This window comes from Prunus persica, chromosome G1, assembly GCF_000346465.2.
Source record: "Prunus persica cultivar Lovell chromosome G1, Prunus_persica_NCBIv2, whole genome shotgun sequence".
NCBI lineage: Eukaryota > Viridiplantae > Streptophyta > Magnoliopsida > Rosales > Rosaceae > Prunus > Prunus persica.
The window spans coordinates 41155670-41176250 of record NC_034009.1 but is presented as its reverse complement, the minus strand read 5'-3'; the positions used below and the strand labels follow the sequence as shown (position 1 = coordinate 41176250).

The following is a 20581-nucleotide window of genomic DNA, read 5'->3' as shown; positions in this document are numbered from 1 at the left end:
TTGTGGACGGTGTATGATGAGGTTTTAATGCTGAGGAAAATTCACGTCCAAAAAACTTTGCAATTCAAGATAGTTTGGATGTGATTTTTCCTCCTCATTAAAACCTCATCGTACACCGTCCACAAATCTTTATTTAGATCCGTTCTTTTTCGGCCTCTCATGCCACACCTCATCTGCCGCACGAAAGATAATAAATCTCTCATGCACTCTAGGGGTGTAAGACACATCTTCTTGTATTTTCCTACAATTTCTTCAACTTCAATCAACGAACGAGACCTAAGGTACCCAATAGCGGTTGTGTAGCTACCTCTTGACACCCCATAGCTTCCACGTAGAAACGTGTATCCCAACCTCCCAAACCACATACTACCAAAAGCCACACTAAACAACCACCTAGTCTCCATGGCCCCCTCGCACGGCTCACAGAGACCATCTATCAATGTGATATGCCTAAATGCTTTACATGCTTCATCACATGCAGTTATTTTCCTATACATCACAAAATCAAATTCAATTCATATGTTCTATATATAACAAAAATATGAAACAACTAATATAAAAACGATAATTACCTAACCTGAAAATAAAGGCAAAATAAACCCCATAGATGCATGATGTCTCGACCAGTTATGAAAGCAGAACCCCCATTAATCCAATTGATACATATGAGGCGGCCGATCCCGTTGTTGTTGAGCAACCAATGTATGAGCAGTTTTTTGCAACTGGTAATTTTGCAACATACTTGCTCAGGTGGAATTTCATGTGTCCCCAGGTCTCAATTTTCAAACTATTGATGATGGTGAACTCACTAACTTAACATTATTTAAGCACTTTTCTGGATCAAAAGGCAAAATAATATAATGAGACTAAACCAACTTTAATTTTTTATGGTTGTGGGGAGCAAAATCAATTCCCAAAGAGGTGAACAATCATGAAGTTTCACTGATAGAGATGGGACACCAGAAACACAAAAGCTAGCAACACATGTATTTTGCAAAATTAATTAAAAAAAAGGTAATTCCATTCCATTAGTGCTAAACTTGCCTTGTAATTTTGTTTATCCAAATAAGGTTAAAACAGCACTTAACCACGTGAAATAAAAGTCCTTGCACATCCCAAAAAACTAAGGAAAAAGAAAACCAGGGTTGAAATTCTGGATGAAACTGACATGAAAAAGATTGGATAAAGAATATTCCTCCTCTTCATATCACTCTCAACTAGCTAGTAGCTAGCTAGACAACAATCTACAAAAGGAAATTTGAAATAAACAGCAGCAACGAATCTAAGGATAGATATAGCAAAGAAAAATCAAACGTTACTGCACACTAATTAAGCATGATAGCAACTGTTTTAATGGTTTTAATAATCTGATTACTAATGTCAGGCTTTTTTTATATATCTCACACGCCCAGTAGAGAGTTATATGCGCTCAGAGCTACGGCTTGCATAGGGAGGCCAGCAATAAATACCAACAAATTCACACAAAAATACTCCTAAATATGTATGCTTTGCTCAAAAGTAATGACAGAGAAAGTAAAAGAACATAGTTTATTTAAATCCGTGCATTTTGTGAGACTAGTGAGAGGAAAAAAACTCAGAAAAGCAAAAAATTGAACTAGAGCTTAAACCAAAAGAAAGAAACAACCAAAAGAAGAAGGAAACTAGGGTTTAGGAGCCCAAATCTGAAAATCAATAAATATACTAGCAAAGTAAATACTTCACAACATGAAACATTAGCTAGAAGGCAAGTTGAAATGTTTAGAATCAAATGTAAAAATTGATCAAAAAGGAAGGTACCTAGAGAAAGAAGCTCCAGTTTCTCCAAAGAGAGTGTGAGACCAGAGGAGGTTAGATTTTCTCCAAAGAGGTGTGAGACCAGAGCAGGTTAGGTTTCTCTAAAGAAAGTGATACAATAGGGGCATAACACGGAGTGAGAAAACGTTTATTGTTTTTCAGAAATCTATAAAACTCTTGGGCCGGAAAAGAGAGAAAAAAAACCCATTACAGGACCATGAAGACAATCTGACCAGAATCAGCCCAGATTAAACAGAAAACAAAAGCCCCAAAATGGAACAAAAAACACACACAAAATAGAAAGGCTCTAGCCCAAGCTCACTGAAAATAAATAAATATTATATACTGTGTTGGACTGGTTAGGATTGGATTGGGTTGGACGAAGTTGGGCTAGACTATTGTTTGGTACAAGTATGGGCTGGACTGCATTGGACTTCAAACAAAATTTATTTTTAAAATTTATTAAAATTATTTAATATCAGAAATAATTAAATTTAATTAAAAAAACATGTACACAAAATTAAATTTTATTTTTCATAGTACCATGCTGTCAAAGCATATATGACAGTTACTATCAGTGTCAGATTTTCAATCAAATTCGCCAGCTTTTGAAATCAAAATACCTATCAGTGTCAGATTTACTCTTTCAAAGGCGCAATTATGTTCCATGGCTTACATCCAAAATTGTCTATAGATGTTGTAGTTGTACCAAATACGTAGAAAAGGTTCCGCTTCTCCTTTAAAAAGAGGGAAATAGAAATGTAGTTTCCAGTTGGACTTGGATTTGGATTTGGATTTGGATTTTAGTCGGTTTGCTGCCTATAAATAATAGGGTAGCTGCTTTGGTAATTCTAGATTGCAAAGTTTTGAATGAAAAGCAGGGCCTTTTAATCAGCTATTGGCTTCCTCCCTGCTTTTTATTTACGCAGAATCAAATACAAGTGTGATTTCATAAACGTTGTTGTGAATGAAAAACACCAGCACCAGCTTTTAATCTGCAGCCTTGTCTTCTTTTCTTTGTTTTAAGGTTTCACTGCTAGAGTCACTAGCTTAGATTATTTGTATTCACGAACCCAACTTTTTCGCCGCCTTCGTTTATTATAGATGATCGCTTCTTTTCATGTGTTTGATAGTTGGTTTTAGTAACAATCGGTTCGCTCCACTTCTGCAGCTTATTTCATTACATTGTAATATTTAAGAAGAGAGTAAATTAATAACAAGGGTGTTCTAACTTCCATGCCGAAAAGAAAGGCTAAGCATTCTGGATGGACATATGGGAAACGGCAAAAGATTCCAATCAATTTGGGTGATAAGGAAGATAATTATTCCGAGGAGGATCAGATCAGTCAGCTACCAGATGTCATTCTAATTAGCATTCTTTCCTTATTGGGTATCAGGGAAGCAGCAAGAACTCGTGTCCTCTCTAAGAGGTGGATCTGTGTGTGGAAACAGATTACTTGTCTCAACTTCGATGATATAGATGCATTATCCAAACCACAGAAGAAAAGAAGGCAACGAGTGAAAACAGCATCTAGTTACAATTGGGTGAATCAAGTCTTGCAATTGCACCAGGGTCCATCCTTAGATGAATTCAAAATTCGTTCTTCCTCACTCGATTACAGTCCTAGTAGTTCTGAAATCGACAATTGGATTGAATTTGCAATGTGGAGGAGAGTTCAAGGCCTTGAGATAGATTTGGAAGCAGGCAGACGGTCTCGTTTTTCTTCTCCCAGTTATATCTTTCCAGATAAGCCATTTAGAAGCCCTTTTGGTATTTCCTGCATCAAGTCCCTTAAACACCTCTCTTTGTCCTTTGTAAATATAACCGGCGAACTTGTTTAGCACTTTCTATCCTACTGTGAACTCCTTGAGCATCTCTGCATTTCTTGCTCAGATCAATTAGTAAATTTGAAAGTTGCTGGTTCATCACTCCGGTTGAATTTCCTACAAATAAGTGAGTGTACGTCTTTAGGATTAGTTGAGATTTGGGCTCCTAATCTCGTATCATTTATTTATAAGGGAATGTTGGGTTTTTGTGACAGTATTCGTTTGCAGAAAGTACTAGGTCTATAATTGCACCTTTTCTTTCGGTTAAAAGTTGTATTCCTCAGCTGCCAGTTATATCTTTCCAGATAAGCCATTTAGAAGCCCTTTCGGCGTTTCCTGCATCAAGTCCCTTAAACACCTCTCCTTGTCATTTGTAAACATAACCGGTGAACTTGTTGAGCACTTTCTATCCAATTGTGAACTCCTTGAGCATCTTTGCGTTTCTTGCTCGGATCAATTAGTAACTTTGAAAGTTGCCGGTTTGTCACTCCGGATGAAGTTCCTACAAATAAGTGACTGTATATATTTAGAAAAAATTGAGATTTGTGCTCCTAATCTCGTGTCATTTATTTATCACGGAATGCTGGGTTTCTATGACAGTATTCGTTTGAGGCATGCACCCTTGCTTGTAAATGTATCACTTGCAGAAAGTACTAGGTCTATAGTTCCAACTTTTCCTCCGGTTAAAAGTTGTCTTCCTCAGCTGGTGACTCTCAATCTCAACTTGCACATGAATCTGAATATGGTCAGTATATGAAATAATTCCCTATTTATTATTATTATTATTATTATTATTATTATTATTATTATTATTATATATAGACTTTATTTTCAAAATTTGCTTTTCATCTGTCAGAGTGCAATGGTGAGGCACCCAGAATTTCCAGAATTAACTTGTCTCAAGGACTTAACGTTGAATGTTGTCGCAAGTGATCGGCAAAGCCTCCTTAATTTGACTAAATTGATAGAGCGGTCTCCTTTCTTGCATAGATTTACATTGGATGTAAATTTATTTTCAGCATGTCTTACAATTTAAAGTTGGGAAGTTTATTTAATGGTTTCAGAAAGGTTTTTGTTGATTCATGTTTATGCACACAAACTTCTAAAAGTTGTATTGTTTTTGTCCTTGTGCAGCTAAGATGGGCACGAGTGCCATGTCTGAGGAATTTGCAGAAGGTTAATAAATGTCCTCATCAGTGCCTTAAGGTGGTGAAATTTTCTGGGTTCGTTGGGTCTAGTATCGACACTGAGCTTGCCATGTACTTCACTGAGAATGCCGTTGCGCTTGAAACGTTTCTCGTCGATCTCAGAAAGGTTGTCGTTGAAGAATCCACTCTATTGTCTGAATTTGTTACAACCCAGAAACAATTGAGGGCAGCAAGAAAGCGTGCTTTGCAGATGGGTAAAAAACTACCTCCAGGAACTGAGTTAATTGTTTTGTAATTTCACTTGTTTAATCCTCTTTGCTACAGACGTGATACACTTTTTGCAGCATGTAATTTGCTACTATTTATTTCTGACATTTTCCGAAATTGAAATAATGTTTGTGTGGTGAACAAGGATGGCAGTTTAGGTACTTGATTGATTTCTTCCAATATGTAGATTCTTGAATGAGTTGGAGACAAAATGAAGAAGGACATGTGATTCGCATGGTCTTGTTTTCCATTTTAGAATACAATAATATATTCTGTGTGCAAAAAAATTAATAATGCTAATGACAAAATGAAAAATAAATAACTACAATAAGATTTGGCAAGTGAGTCAAATTTGGTCTGAGAGAGAGAGAGAGAGAGAGAGAGAGAGGTGAACATGATTGACTATAACTGGTAGCAAAACCCAAGTCTCCTTAGCTACAATGATAGTTGTCAAACGTAGCCATGAAGGTATATGCATTACTTTTTCCTAATTATGCCTTGTAATGATAATGAGGTTAAGATTTAAGAGGATGCTGCTGTTTGGAATGCACTAGTGCTCCTCAATTTAGATCTGTTCTTCCTGGTTTCCAGAGAGACGAGAAGTGGCCCAGATATCGAGATATGATCTCGCAAAGCAAGTTGACAGCTTGATCAGACCCCTAAATCCCTCAAGGCAGAAACTACATATTCATCACTTATCCAAACCAGTGCACCTTGTTTGTGCTTCCGTTGTCTTGTTGCAGTGTATGGCGGAGACTGTTACTTGAATTTCCCTTTTATTTTCTTTTCTAGGCTAGCAACGGAGGAAGGCAAGTTCGGCAATATTCAGCTTGCAGCCTTCTCTCTCAATCTCCACAATCTACTACATCAGCCTAACTGTTGTGCTATAGGAAAGACAAACGGAACGAGACCAGGACCCAACTCTTGGGGCTTGCTTGTATTGTGTACCATTTTTGTTTTTTGTTTTGTTTTTATTGAATTATGTTCCCTAAATCTTGAAAGGAACTTGCATATTCAAATACTGTAATGTCGACAACAAAGTGTGACATTATTTCATAAATGAGACAATCTGTCCAGCGGTCTGTGATGCGCAATGGCTCGTTGTTAATGTCCAACGGTTTTCATGCGTCATTGCATCCTTGAGTTTCTTTGCCTCCTCTGTCAATTGTTCTTAACAAGTTGAATATAGTCTATTGTTCTTAACAAATTGCTCTGGCTCTACAGAAATTTCCATTAACAAAATGAAAAGAAGAAAAATAACAAAACATTCACTCTCTACAGAGATCGATCTTTCCAGAATTCATTGGCTGCACCATATGCTTTTGATCGTCAACCAACTAATGGCTGCATACTTTGCATTCATGCGTAGACCAGATCAAGAGCCAAAATACGAAGGTTTAACAACTTGTGACTAAGGGGTAGTGCTAATACAATTATAAATGTAGCTTGCAACAAATGAGCCATTGATGCCTCATGCGACAAGGTAACGTAAAAACAAACAACAAACTAGACAACTACAAGATGCATCCTGGCTCGCTAATCCAACATATTCAAGCGTACAGTATGGACCAATCTTCTAATTAAAAGTACAGAACTAAGTTTAGTCAATTATGCAATGAGAGTCTCCAAACAAGAATCCCTGCACACTCAGCGACTCCACCATGCCGTTCCTGCCATTAATTAAATCAAATCATGTTACGACAAATAAGCAGCCTAGCATATTTATGCTGCAAGGAAACAATTTACAAGTACTTATGCATGCCACACACACATCTGCAAGGCAACAAAGAGGATATGTGACAATTTAGTAACTTGCAACGAAAACAATAAGGAATGCGATGCTACATCCAGTTAGCCAGCTGCATAGCACATACAACGTGTTTTGATCAAGGAACAGGATGCAACATGATAACAAGTCAGCTGATACTAGGTGTTGCAAATTTCTACCCAAGAGTCCAAGCAAGTTCCACTGTATCTACTTTATTCTTCACCAAGAAAACATACATCAACCAAAGTCCTTTGTTGGAATTGAATGTAAGTTTATGTCGTGTTAATCTATATACTCATCAATTTTGAGAATGAAGTGTTCAACATCAGTAACCATGAAACAAGAATGATTAGAGAAAACTTGAACAATTCAAAAAAACAAATGAAGTCATATATTAAAATGAACAGCCAAAAAAACCTATAAACTTAAGTTCATGAAAGCTTTCTCCAAGATTCATTTAGCATGACTTCTCATGAAGCATTGAATTGGTGGAAGGATGATGTAAAAACCAAATTCCAAATCTCCTAACATTATAAGATTTGGCAAGTGAATCAAATTTGGTCTGTGTGTATGTGTGAGAGAGAGAGAGAGAGAGAGAGAGAGAGAGAGAGAGAGAGAGAGAGAGAGCATGATTGACTATAAATGTAGCAAACTGCACTACAAGAAATACAAAATTTTCAACAAATCTCAAAGTTGATCAATAGTTTCTTCACGCCAAATAGGATAGCAAACAAAAATGGGCTAATAATGGAATTCACCCCCTGTTGTCAGCATAATCGATTAACCAGGGACAATCCAAACTCACTTAAATCTGTAAAAATAATGGTCATTGCCAAATTCATGTTGATCAAAATAGTTTCAGGACAAATAGGATAGCAAACAAAAATGGGCTAATAATGGAATTCACCCCTTGTCAGCATAATTGATCAACCAGTGACAATCCAAACTCACTTAAATCTGTAAAAATAACGGTCATTGCCAAATTCTTAAAGGCTTGCAGCAAGGCTCACTTAATGCTACAAAGTTGGTTAAAGGCCACAACAATAATAAAGCATGTTACAGAAAACATTAACCTCCGTATAAGTAAAACTGTGCTGCCCAACCAAATGCCCCCAGACTAAAGCATAAAACAATTAGAAGATGCTAAAGCAATATCACAAATCTTAATTTCTTGTAGGCATCATCAAATGCATAAAAGCACCTTTTCTTTCAAAACAAACAACCAAACATTGTGAGACAGATAAAGTGTGAAATGAAATTTCAGAAACCTCTTACCAATTTTCTCCTCAATGCCTTGGGGTCGAACATTCCAAACAAATAAAACCAGCATTATCTTCAAGTTTAAAACCATCATTAATGAGGCACTCGATGTGCTTCCATTTCTTGCAGGTATCACACTCAACCATATCCTCTCCATCATCATCCTCTGCTCCACAGATACAAGTCACTAGCCATCCCCGTCCACCTTCAGCTACATAGTTGCAATCCATGTCTGCCCCATCACCCTTCACCCACATATTCTCTTTCAATTCATCCGTTCCCTCTCCTTCCATTTCGGTGATGGTGAAATTGGAGAGTGCATGATATGTACCTTGAATTAAACGAGTAACTCGACCCTTTAAATCAGCCACATCATTTACGGGGAGTGTGGTACACTCGCAGCCAACCATTCCCGGCAACTCATTGTCATCTGCATCTCTCACCACAAAGGTAACTGTTAAACATTCAGCTGACATTTGCCTCAACGGGATTTCCTTGCAAAAGACTTTGCAATTCAAGATGGTTTGGACGTGATTTTTCCTCCTCATTAAAACCTTATCATACACCGTCCACAAATCTTTATTTAGATCCATTTTCTTTTGGCCTCTCGTGCCACACCTCATCTGCAGCATGAAAGATAATAAATCTTTCATGCACTCTAGGGGAGTAAGGGACTTCTTCTTGTATTTTTCTACAATTTCTTCAACCTCAGTCAATGGATGAGACCCAAGGGACTCAATAGCAGTCGTGTAGGTATCTCTCGATACTCCATAGCTTCCACGTAGAAACGTGTATCCCCACCTCCCAAACCAAGTACTACCAAAAGCCACACTGAACAGCAACCTAGTCACCATGGCCCCCTCACACGTCTCACGGACACCGTCTATCAATGAGATATGCCTAAATGTTTTACATGCTTCATCGCGGACAGTTATTTTCCTATAAATCACAAAATCAGATTCAATTCATATGTTTTATATGTAACAAAAATATGAAACAACTAATATAAAAACGAGAATTACCTCGCACGAAAATAAAGGCAAAGTAAATCCCATAGATGCATGATGTCTCGACCAGGGATGAAAGCAGAACCCCCATCAATCCCATTGATACATATGAGGTGGCCGATCCCGTTGATGTGGAGCAACCCATGTAAGAGGTGTGTCCGATCTTTAAAAACGTGATCATCCTTGTCAAAAGGATCGTCCAATTGCTGCTCCAAAGACTCGTAATCCGCTGGAATTACGAAGTGATACTTGCTCCTCGAGACGACATTGTTGTTGCATCCTGAGTAGCTGCAGTAGATGCAAAACGGATCTTCTCCGGATTTATGTCTTGAATCATCCACTACCTCTTTGAGAATGAAGAGTGGAACTGTCCTCTTAATACATCCTTCCTTGTGAACGAACTCCCATTTCCATACACACCCTTCTTGGACAACATCACAGTCCTCCACAAAATCCTCAATATTCTCCTTGAATGAATCCAATAAGGGTTTTTGGATGACACTTTTTGACTTGAAATTGCAATTGTCGAAGTTGATATGTGAAATTTGGGTAGTCATTCTCCTGTACAAAACCACATCAGAAAAAACACAAAACTAAATCAAATAGTTAATTATAAATGAGATAATTCATAATACATGAGCAATATATACTGACTCACCAAATAAACCATATAAAATTGTTATAGAAAAACCTGGAGAAAGACAAATGAGCAGTGTAAACCAATAAATCAACTAGCTAAATAAATACTTTAACAAGTAACAGTATCAAAGAAAATGTTTACACAAGGAACAAAGGTAGGGAGGCCAGCAATAAATACCAATAAATTCACACAAAAATACTCCCAAATATATATGCTTTGCTCCAAAGTAATGACAGAGAAAGTAAAAGAACATAGTTAATTTAAATCCGTGCACGTTGTGAGACTAGTGAGAAAAAAAACTCAGAAATGCAAAATATTGAGCTAGAGCTTAAACCAAAAGAAGAAGAAGGGAACTGTAAGTGAAACATTAGCTAAATAAATACAAAACCACATGAAAAAAACCACAAAACTAAATCAAATAGCTAATTATAAATGAGATAAGTCATAATACATGAGCAATATAAACTGACTAGCAAAACAAACCGTATAAAAATGTGATAGAAAAAAGTGGAGGAACACAAACGAGCAATGTAAACCAATAAATCAACTAGCTAAATAAATACTTTAACAAGTAACAGTTATCAAAGAAAACGTTTACGCAAGCAACACAAGTAGGGAGGCCAGCAATAAATACCAACAAATTCACACAAAATATACTCCCAGATATGTATGCTTTGCTCAAAAGTAATGACAGAGACAGTAAAAGAACATAGAGAAAGTAAAAGAACATAGAGAAAGTAAAAGAACATACTTTATTTAAATCCGTGCATTTTGTGAGACTTGTGAGAAAAAAAAACTCAGAAATGCAAAAAATTGAACTAGAGCTTAAACCAAAAGAACTGTCAGTGAAACATTAGCTAAATAAATACAAAACCACATGAAAAAAAACCACAAAACTAAATCAAATAGCTAATTATAAATGAGATAAGTCATAATACATAAGCAATATTATAAACTGACTAGCTAAATAAACCGTATAAAATTGTGATAGAAAAAAGCGGAGAAAGACAAATGAGCAATGTAAACCAATAAATCAACTAGCTAAGTCAACACTTTAACAAGTAACAGTTATCAAAGAAAACATTTACGCAAGCAACACAAGTAGGGAGGATAGCAATAAATACCAACAGATTCACACAAAAATACTCCCAAATATGTATCCCTTGCTCAAAAGTAATGACAGAGAAAGTAAAAGAACTTAGTTTATTTAAATCCGTGCATTTTGTGAGACCAGTGAGAAAAAAAACTCAGAAAAGCAAAAAATTGAACTAGAGCTCAAACCAAAAGAAAGAAACAACCAAAAGAAGAAGGGAACTACTATCAGCGAAACATTAGCTAAATAAATACAAAACCACACGAAAAAAATAACAAAACTAAAGCAAATAGCTAATTATAAATGAGATAAGTCACACTACATGATTAATATTATAAACTGACTAGCTAAATAAACCATAAAAAATTGGGATAGAAAAAAGTGGAGAAAGACAAATGAGCAATGTAAACCAATAAATCAACTAGCTAAATAAATACTTTAACAAGTAACAGTTATCAAAGAAAACGTTTACGCAAGCAACACAAGTAGGGAGGCCAGCAATAAATATCAACAAATTCACACAAAATATACTCCCAAATATGTATGCTTTGCTCGAAAGTAATCACAGAGAAAGTAAAAGAACATAGTTTATTTAAATCCGTGCATTTTGTGAGACTAGTGAGAAAAAAAACTCAGAAATGCAAAAAATTGAACTAGAGCTTAAACCAAAAGAAAGGAACAACCAAAAGGAGGAGGAGGGAACTACGGCCAGTGAAACATTAGCTAAATAAATACAAAACCACTAAACTAAATCAAATAGCTAATTATAAATGAGATAAGTCATAATACATGAGCAATATAAACAGACTAGCTAAATAAACCGTATAAATTTGTGATAGAAAAAAGTGGAGAAAGACAAATGAGCAATGTAAACCAATATATCAACTAGCTAAATAAATACTTTAACAAGTAACAGTTATCAAAGAAAACGTTTAGGCAAGCAACACAAGTAGGGAGGCCAGCAATAAATACCAACAAATTTCACACTACTCCCAGATATGTATGCTTTGCTTGAAAGTAATGACAGAGAAAGTAAAAGAACATAGTTTATATTAAATCCGTGCATTTTGTGAGACTAGTGAGAAAAAAAAACCAGAAATGCAAAAAATTGAACTAGTGTCAGTGAAACATTAGCTAAATAAATACAAAACCACACGAAAAAAACCACAAAACTAAATCAAATAGCTAATTATAAATGAGATGAGTCATAATACATGAGCAATATTATAAACTGACTAGCTAAATAACCTGTATAAAATTGTGATAGAAAAAAGCGGAGAAAGACAAATGAGCAATGTAAACCAATAAATCAACTAGCTAAGTAAACACTTTAACAAGTAACAGTTATCAAAGAAAACGTTTACGCAAGCCACACAAGTAGGGAGGCCAGGCCAGCAATAAATACCAACAAATTCACACAAAAATACTCCCAAATATGTATCCCTTGCTCAAAAGTAATGACAGAGAAAGTAAAAGAACATAGTTTATTTTAATCCGTGCATTTTGTGAGACTAGTGAGAAAAAAAACTCAGAAATGCAAAAAATTGAACTAGAGCTTAAACCAAAAGAAAGAAACAACCAAAAGGAGCAGAAGGGAAGTGCGGTCAGTGAAACATTAGCTAAATAAATACAAAACCACAAAACTAAATCAAATAGCTAATTATAAATAAGATAAGTCATAATACATGAGCAATATAAACTGACTAGCTAAATAAACCGTATAAATTTGTGATAGAAAAAAGTGGAAAAAGACAAATGAGCAATGTAAACCAATAAATCAACTAGCTAAATAAATACTTTAACAAGTAACAGTTATCGAAGAAAACGTTTACGCAAGCAACACAAGTAGGGAGGCCAGCAATAAATACCAACAAATTCACACAAAATATACTCCCAGATATGTATGCTTTGCTCGAAAGTAATGACAGAGAAAGTAAAAGAATATAGTCTATTTAAATCCGTGCATTTTGCGAGACTAGTGAGAAAAAAAAACTCAGAAATGCAAAAAATTGAACTAGTGTCAGCTAAACATTAGCTAAATAAATAAAAAACCACATGAAAAAAACCACAAAACTAAATCAAATAGCTAATTATAAATGAGATAAGTCACACTACATGATCAATATTATAAACTGACTAACTAAATAAACCATATAAAATTGTGATAGAAAAAAGTGGAGAAAGACAAATGAGCAATGTAAACCAATAAATCAATTAGCTAAATAAATACTTTATCAAGTAACAGTTACCAAAGAAAACGAAAAGTATATTTAAATCCGTGCATTTTTGTGAGACTAGTGAGAAAAAAAATATCAGAAAAGCAAAAAATTGAACTAGAGCTTAAACCAAAAGAAAGAAACATCCAAAAGAAGAAGAAGGTAACTACATTAGCTAAATAAATACAAAACCACATGAAAAAAACCACAAAACTAAATCAAATAACTAATTATAAATGAGATAAGTCATAATACATGAGCAATATTATAAACTGACTAGCTAAATAAACCGTATAAAATTGTGATAGAAAAAAGTGGAGAAAGACAAATGAGCAATGTAAACCAATAAATCAACTAGCTAAATAAATATTTTAACAACTAACAGTTACCAAAGAAAACGTTTACACAAGGAACACAGGTAGGGAGGTCAGCAAAAATACCAACAAATTCACACAAAAATACTCCCAAATATGTATGCTTTGCTCAAAATGCAATGACAGAGAAAGTAAAAGAACATACTTTATTTAAATCCGGGCATTTTGTGAGACTAGTGAGAAAAAAAAAAACTCAGAAATGCAAAAAATTGAACCAAAAGAAAGAAACAACCAAAAGAAGAAGGGAACTAGGATTTAGGAGCCCAAATCTGAAAATCAATAAATATACTAGCTAAATAAATACTTCACAACTTGAAACATTAGCTAGAAGGCAAGTTGAAATGTTTAGAATCAAATGTAAAAATTTATCAAATAGGAAAGTACCTAGAGAAAGAAGCTCCAGTTTCTCCAATGAGAGTGTGAGACCTGAGGAGGTTAGGGTTTCCCCAAAGAGGTGTGAGACCAAAGCAGGTTAGGTTTCTCCAAAGAAAGTGTGGTCAGGGTTTCTCCAAAGAGGTGCGAGACCAGTTAGCCAACTGCATAGCACATACAAATGTGTTTATATCGAGGACAGGATGCAACATGATAACAAGTCAGCTGATACTAGGTGCTGTAAATTTCTATCCAAGAGTCCAAGCAAGTTCCACAGTATCTACTTTATTCTTCACCAAGAAAAAATACATCAACCAAAGTCCTTTCTTGGAATTGAATGTAAGCATATGTTGTGTTAATCTATATACTTATCAATTTTGAGAATGAAGTGTTCAACAACATCAGCAACCATGAAACAAGAATGGTTAGAGAAAACTTGAACAATTCAAAAATACAAATGAAGTAATCTATTAAAATGAATAGCCAAAAAAACCTATAAACTTAAGTTCATGAAGGCTTTCTCCAAGGCTCATTTAACATGACTTCTCATAGAGCATTGAATTGGTGGAAGGATGATGCTAAAAACCAAATTCCAAATCTCCCAACGTTATAAGATTTGGCAAGTGAATCAAATTTGGTCTGTGTGTATGTGTGAGAGTGAGAGAGAGAGAGAGAGAGAGAGAGAGAGAGAGAGAGAGAGAGAGCATGATTGACTATAAATGTGGCAAACTGCACTACAAGAAATACAAAATTTTCAACAAATCTCAAAGTTGATCAAAATAGTTTCTTCACAGACACATAGCATAGCAAACAAAAGTGGGCTAACAATGGAATTCACCCCTTGTTGTGAGCATAATCGATCAACCAGGGACAATCCAAACTCGCTTAAATCTGTAAAAATAATGGTCATTGCCAAATTCATGGTTGATCAAAATAGTTTCAGGACAAATAGGATAGCAAACAAAAATGGGCTAATGATGGAATTCACCCCTTGTCAGCATAATTGATCAACCGGTGACAATCCAAACTCACTTAAATCTGTAAAAATAATGGTCATTGCCAAATTCTTAAAGGCTTGCAGCAAGGCCCACTTAATGCTCCAAAGTTGGTTAAAGGCCACAACAATAATAAAGCATGTTACAGAAAACATTAACCTCCGCATAAGTAAAATTGTGCTGCCCAAAAGAAGAAAAAGGGAACTAGGGTTTAGGAGCCCAAATCTGAAAATCAATAAATATACTAGCTAAATAAATACTTCACAACATGATACATTAGCTATAAGGCAAGTTGAAATGTTCAGAATCAGATGTAAAAATTGATCAAATAGGAAGGTACCTGGAGAAAGAAGCTCCAGCTTCTCCAAAGAGAGTGTGAGACTAGAGGAGGTTAGGGTTTCCCCAAAGAGGTGTGAGACCAGAGCAGGTTAGGTTTCTCCAAAGAAAGTGTGGTCAGGGTTTCTCCAAAGAAGTGCGAGACCAGAGCTGGTTAGGTTTCTCCGAAGAAAGTGTGGTTAGGGTTTCTCAAAGCTGCGGAGCTAATATTATCGCGCGCGTTCATTAACAGACTGGATTAGTTAGTTATCAACTTGGTATGTTAATATGATCATTAAGAAAATGATACGGTCGTTGTTAAATTACATATACATTATGAGAAAACAAAAACATTACAAAATGATTTTTGTATATTCTTGTGTGTTGATGTTTTGAATAATAAAAATTAATACAAAATGATACAATAGGGACATAAAACGGAGGGAGAAAACGTTTATTGTTTTTCAGAAATTTATAAAACTCTTGGTCCGGAAAAGAGAAAGAAAAAACCCATTACAGGTCCATGAAGACAATCTGACCAGAATCAGCCCAGATTAAACAGAAAACAAAAGGCCCAAAATGGAACAAAAAATGGAAACGCTCTAGCCCAAGCTCACTGAAAATAAATAAATATTATATACTTTAAGTATTTGCCAAAAATACCAGCAAAAAAAAAAAAAAATACAAAAAATTAAAGACAAAACAAAAATGTATTATTCTAGAAAAAATCGAAAAAAAAGAATGGATGATTGCACCCCTTGATGATGCCGATCATCACCACCTAACTCATCCTTGGCCCTTGAATCTAAGCTATCAAGACAAGACACTGCGTTTCATGACCCCCGTCACCAAAGGTGGTGCTGGCTGGCTTCTCAAGCCGTTCACAGGCCATGGTTCTTCTGCTCTTTGGATTTATCGCAAGTCTTCTTCTGGGGTGACTGGACCTCATAACCAGTCTTCTTCCCTGATGCCTGTGATCAGATCTCATGGTCTCCAGAGCCTTCCGTAATTCACAGAGGGCTACAGAGAACATGAGATCTTGTCACAGAGGGCGACGGCATGGTCGATCGAGGAGCTGAAAGTTGAGAGATCTGTTTGTTTCTCTACTTGGATTTCGAGTTTGAGATAGATTGAGTTTGGCTGACAAATGAGAATGACTGGTATCTATATACCCAAACATCATGATTAGGTTAGGTTAGGTTATGAGTGTGGCTGACATAGTCTTTCATTGTGATAGGCCTTTTTTTAACTTTCTTTTTTTAGTATTCATGTGTTTCTGGCTGACCCACTAGGCCTTTGTTTCTTTTTTTACTTCTTGGGCGGGCCTCTACTTTTTGTGTTTCATAAACGGACCGGACCGATCTCGTGTGTAAGAGTTGGGTCTATTTAATTTTAGACCCAACACGTTTGAAATTCCCCTTTTATCCCTCCAAACAGCCACATAAGTTGGTCTTCGGAGCCGTTGATGTCTTTCCCATTTCCCCATTTCCCATTTCCCATTTCCCTTCGCGGCTAGAGGTTGGCGTTGCAGATATGCCGCGGCTGTCCACCCCTCAAATAAGTAAGTTTTTCCCTTTCGATTTGCGTAACTTCATTTCCTGTTGTAAGTTTGGAATTTTGAGTTACATGACGATTTTCAATCAAATTCGCCAGCTTTTTTGTATTTGAAATCAAAATACCTATCAGTGTCAGATTTACTCTTTCAAAGGCGCAATTATGTTTCATGGCTTACATCCAAAATTTTCTTTAGATGTTGTAGTTGTACCAAATAAGTAGAAAAGGTTCCGCTTCTCCTTCAAAAAGAGGGAAATAGAAATGTAGTTTCCCAGTTGGACTTGGATTTGGATTTGGTGGATTTTAGTCGGTTTGCTGCCTATAAATAATAGGGTAGCTGCTTTAGTAATTCTAGATTGCAAAATTTTGAATGAAAAGCAGGGGCTTTTAAATCAGCTATTGGCTCCCTCCCTGCTTTTTTATTTACGCAGAATCAAATACAAGTGTGATTTTATAAACGTTGTTGTGAATGAAAAACACCAGCACCAGCTTTTCATCTGCAGTCTTGTCTTCTTTTCTTTGTTTTTAAGGTTGCTTAGATTACTTGTATTCACGAACCCAACTTTTTCGCCTTCTTCGTTTATTATAGATGATCGCTTCTTTTCATCTGTTTGATAGTTGGTTTTAGTAATAATCGGTTTGCTCCACTTCTGCAGCTTATTTCATTACATTGTAATATTTAAGAAGAAAGTAAATTAATAACAAGGGTGTTCCAACTTCCATGCCGAAAAGAAAGGCTAAGCATTCTGGATGGACATATGGGAAACGACAAAAGATTCCAATCAATTTGGTTGATAAGGAAGAGAATTATTCGGAGGAGGATCAGATCAGTCAGCTACCGGATGTCATTCTAATCAGCATTCTTTCCCTATTGGGTATTAGGGATGCAGCAAGAACTTGTGTCCTCTCTAAGAGGTGGATCTATGTGTGGAAACAGATTACATGTCTCAACTTCGATGATATAGATGCATTATCCAAACCACAGAAGAAAAGAAGGCAACGAGTGAAAACAACATCTAGTTACAATTGGGTGAATCAAGTCTTGCAATTGCACCATGGTCCATCCTTAGATGAATTCAAAATTCGTTCTTCCTCACTCAATTGCAGTCCTAGTAGTTCTGAAATCGACAATTGGATTGAATTTGCAATGTGGAGGAGAGTTCAAGGCCTTGAGATAGATTTGGAAGCAGGCAGACGGTCTCGTTTTTCTTCTCCCAGTTATATCTTTCCAGATAAGCCATTTAGAAGCCCTTTTGGTATTTCCTGCATCAAGTCCCTTAAACACCTCTCTTTGTCCTTTGTAAATATAACCGGCGAACTTGTTGAGCACTTTCTATCCTACTGTGAACTCCTTGAGCATCTCTGCATTTCTTGCTCAGATCAATTAGTAAAATTGAAAGTTGCTGGTTCATCACTCCGGTTGAAGTTCCTACAAATAAGTGAGTGTACGTCTTTAGGATTAGTTGAGATTTGGGCTCCTAATCTCGTGTCATTTATTTATAAGGGAATGTTGGGTTATTGTGACAGTATTCGATTGAGGCATGCACCCTTGCTTGTTAATGTATCTCTTGCAGAAAGTACTAGGTCTATAATTGAACCTTTTCTTTCGGTTAAAAGTTGCATTCCTCAGCTGGTGACTCTCAACATGCACATGAATCTGAATTCGGTCGGTATATGAAATAATTCAATGTTTATTTATGTACATATATATATATATATATATATATATATTCCAAATTTTGACTTTAACTTTTCATCTTTCAGAGAGGAGGGGTGTGGCTCCCAGAATTTCCAGAATTTACTTGTCTCAAGGACTTATCGTTGAGTGTTATCGCAACTGATCGGCTAAGCCTCCTTGCTTTGACTAAACTGATAGAGCGGTCACCTTTCTTGCATAGATTTACATTGAAGGTAAATTTATTTTCAGTATATCTTAAAATTTTAATAGTTGGGAAGTTTATATAATGGTTTGAGAACTGTGAATTGTAATTGATTTATGTGGAATCAACTTTCCAAGGTAGATTCGTAAGCTTTTGTTATGTCCTCGTGCAGTTAAGATGGGTACGTGACTCGTGTCAGAGGAATATGCAGAAGGTTAATAAATGTCCTCATCAGTGCCTTAAGGTGGTGAAATTTTCTGGGTTCGTTGGGTCTATTATCGACACTGAGCTTGCCACGTACTTCACTGAGAATGCCGTTGCGCTTGAGACGTTTATCATCGATCTCAAAAAGGTTGTCGTTGAAGAATCCACTCCATTGTCTGAATTTGTTACAACCCAGAAAAAAATGAGGGCAACAAGAAAGCGGGCCTTGCAGATTGGAGAAAAACTACCTCCAGGAGCTGAGTTAATTGTTGTGTGATTTCACTTGTTTAGTCCTCTTTGCTACAGACTTTCTTGCAGCATGTAATTTGCTACTATTTATTTCTGACATATTCGGAAATTGAAATAATGTATGGTCGTGATGACCAACGATTGTTGGAGAAGACGTGGAAATCTTCACTATTATAAGTTCTTAAATCTAGCTGCTTAGCTACTCTTTGGCCTATGACTTTTTGTATGGATCTTGTTTTGGTTCATTACGTTCATGGGACATTGTGTGTTTCTGTTGGAGTTCTAGGCAGCTAGATTTAAGAACAGCAGTACTTAGATGTACACGGGATATGTACTTGATGATAGTGACGACCGTGACTTTGATACGGAGCTAGAGCTTCTAACTATGATGAATGCGCTAACTATGGGTATGATGCCGGAAATAGACCGATTTTATATCACCCTTCAATTCGAATTAGCAAAAGCAACATTGTTAAGTATAGTTATGATTTTTTCAGCCCATTTTTCTATTCAGGAAATAAATAACAATTCCGTATATCAATATGTACAGAAGCCCTATATGCAAAGCTGACATCGTATTGGTGTTGATTCCAGTTTAGAGGAAGCTGTTAATCTAGACACCACTTTGTCGTAGAAGAAACAAGGGGAGGAATCTTCACTGTATATTTAATCCAGTCAGTCACCACTTTGTCGGGCCATGAGACGGGTGAAGGGGAAAAGATCTAAATAGTATGGAAGAGGAAAATAAAGTTTAAAAAGGCCCTGAATGAAGCTAGGCGGAAAAAAAGGGGTGGGGAATCCCAAGTTGTTTGTTACTGTTAGAAAAATAAGGAGATTGCTAGGGAGAATATCTCTCTTGTTATAAAATGAACTGGAATATGTGTGAATATTGAGCTGCACGTAAAGTAGATGAGACACAACATTTAACGAGGTTCGGTTATGCCTACGTCCTCGGAGCAGCAGTAGTAACTTTTCTACTATATAAAATAATAGGGCTACAACTTTAGTGTTTACAATATGTGTGGCTCACTGAATTTTCTCTCTTTGAGAATTTCTCTCTGCTATCTTTCCTCTCCACTCACTCACGTTCTTTCTTCCTTCTCTTCCTCTTCTCTAAGCGCCCTCTTCTCCTGATGGAGGTATCTATTTATAAGCCAAAGACATTGGCTGTTCACTTCACAGGTATTTGGCTTCGCTCGAATAATTGGCAGACAAACATCATTAATATTCTTCAATCAATTGGGTAGTGGGGCTTGCCATTTTGGGATCCACATTGTTGACTTTACAACATCTCTATGTTATTTGATCTTAAAATCTACAATAGGATGTAATTCTTATACAATTAATAGCTAAGCCATTCTAGGTAAGTCTTGTACAGAAAGTAAATTACAATCTCTAATTTATAAGATCCTATAATTAAGGAATTCATATTTCTTCTAGTTAATACTCCCCCTCCAGCTGGAAAAATTATAGAATAGTACGATATCATCACGTCAGCTGGTGATACTTCTACTCAAAATGACAGGACCCGACCCAATTTCCTCTTTGGAATCTGAGCCGAATCCTGTGCGTGTCCGACACCTGGCGAATGTCGGGCACAAATGACCTTTTTACCCTT

General features: G+C 36.2%; 4 protein-coding genes and 1 long non-coding RNA gene across 7 annotated transcripts in view; 3 read left to right on the top strand and 2 right to left on the bottom strand.

The window, feature by feature from the left end:
• LOC109946687 overlaps positions 1–1930 on the bottom strand; it is a 4130-nt gene extending 2200 nt beyond the window's left edge. Inside the window, exon 1 of the long non-coding RNA XR_002269775.1 lies at positions 1798–1930. This is a non-coding gene — a long non-coding RNA (uncharacterized LOC109946687). The remainder of the gene's footprint in view (positions 1–1797) is intronic.
• Positions 2929–3818, top strand: LOC109946685 (putative F-box/LRR-repeat protein At4g15060). Its single transcript, XM_020555259.1, has one exon. The coding sequence runs from the start codon at positions 3031–3033 to the stop codon at positions 3634–3636; it is 606 nt and encodes a 201-aa protein (XP_020410848.1). The 5' UTR covers positions 2929–3030; the 3' UTR covers positions 3637–3818.
• LOC18793727 lies at positions 3837–5162 on the top strand. Its single transcript, XM_020555260.1, has 2 exons — positions 3837–4366; positions 4756–5162. The coding sequence occupies exons 1-2, from the start codon at positions 4115–4117 to the stop codon at positions 5062–5064; spliced, it is 561 nt and encodes a 186-aa protein (XP_020410849.1). The 5' UTR covers positions 3837–4114; the 3' UTR covers positions 5065–5162.
• Positions 6264–16266, bottom strand: LOC18789019 (PHD finger protein MALE MEIOCYTE DEATH 1). 2 transcript variants are annotated; one of them, XM_020555254.1, is made up of 6 exons: positions 15102–16266; positions 13779–13930; positions 9730–9762; positions 9087–9632; positions 8080–9003; positions 6264–6706 (listed from the first exon to the last, which is right to left on the bottom strand). In XM_020555254.1, exons 4-5 carry the CDS (start codon positions 9626–9628, stop codon positions 8091–8093), a joined length of 1455 nt encoding a protein of 484 aa, XP_020410843.1. In that variant the 5' UTR covers positions 9629–9632; positions 9730–9762; positions 13779–13930; positions 15102–16266; the 3' UTR covers positions 6264–6706; positions 8080–8090. The 2 variants fall into 2 exon arrangements, with proteins under 2 accessions (XP_020410843.1, XP_007227386.1); XM_007227324.2 differs by lacking the exon at positions 9730–9762.
• LOC18791343 (F-box/FBD/LRR-repeat protein At1g13570) lies at positions 16540–19233 on the top strand. Of its 2 annotated transcripts, XM_020555256.1 has the most exons (5): positions 16540–16637; positions 17287–18069; positions 18205–18296; positions 18395–18541; positions 18683–19233. In XM_020555256.1, exons 2-5 carry the CDS (start codon positions 17352–17354, stop codon positions 18989–18991), a joined length of 1266 nt encoding a protein of 421 aa, XP_020410845.1. In that variant the 5' UTR covers positions 16540–16637; positions 17287–17351; the 3' UTR covers positions 18992–19233. The 2 variants fall into 2 exon arrangements, with proteins under 2 accessions (XP_020410845.1, XP_020410844.1); XM_020555255.1 differs by having other exon boundaries at positions 17287–18296.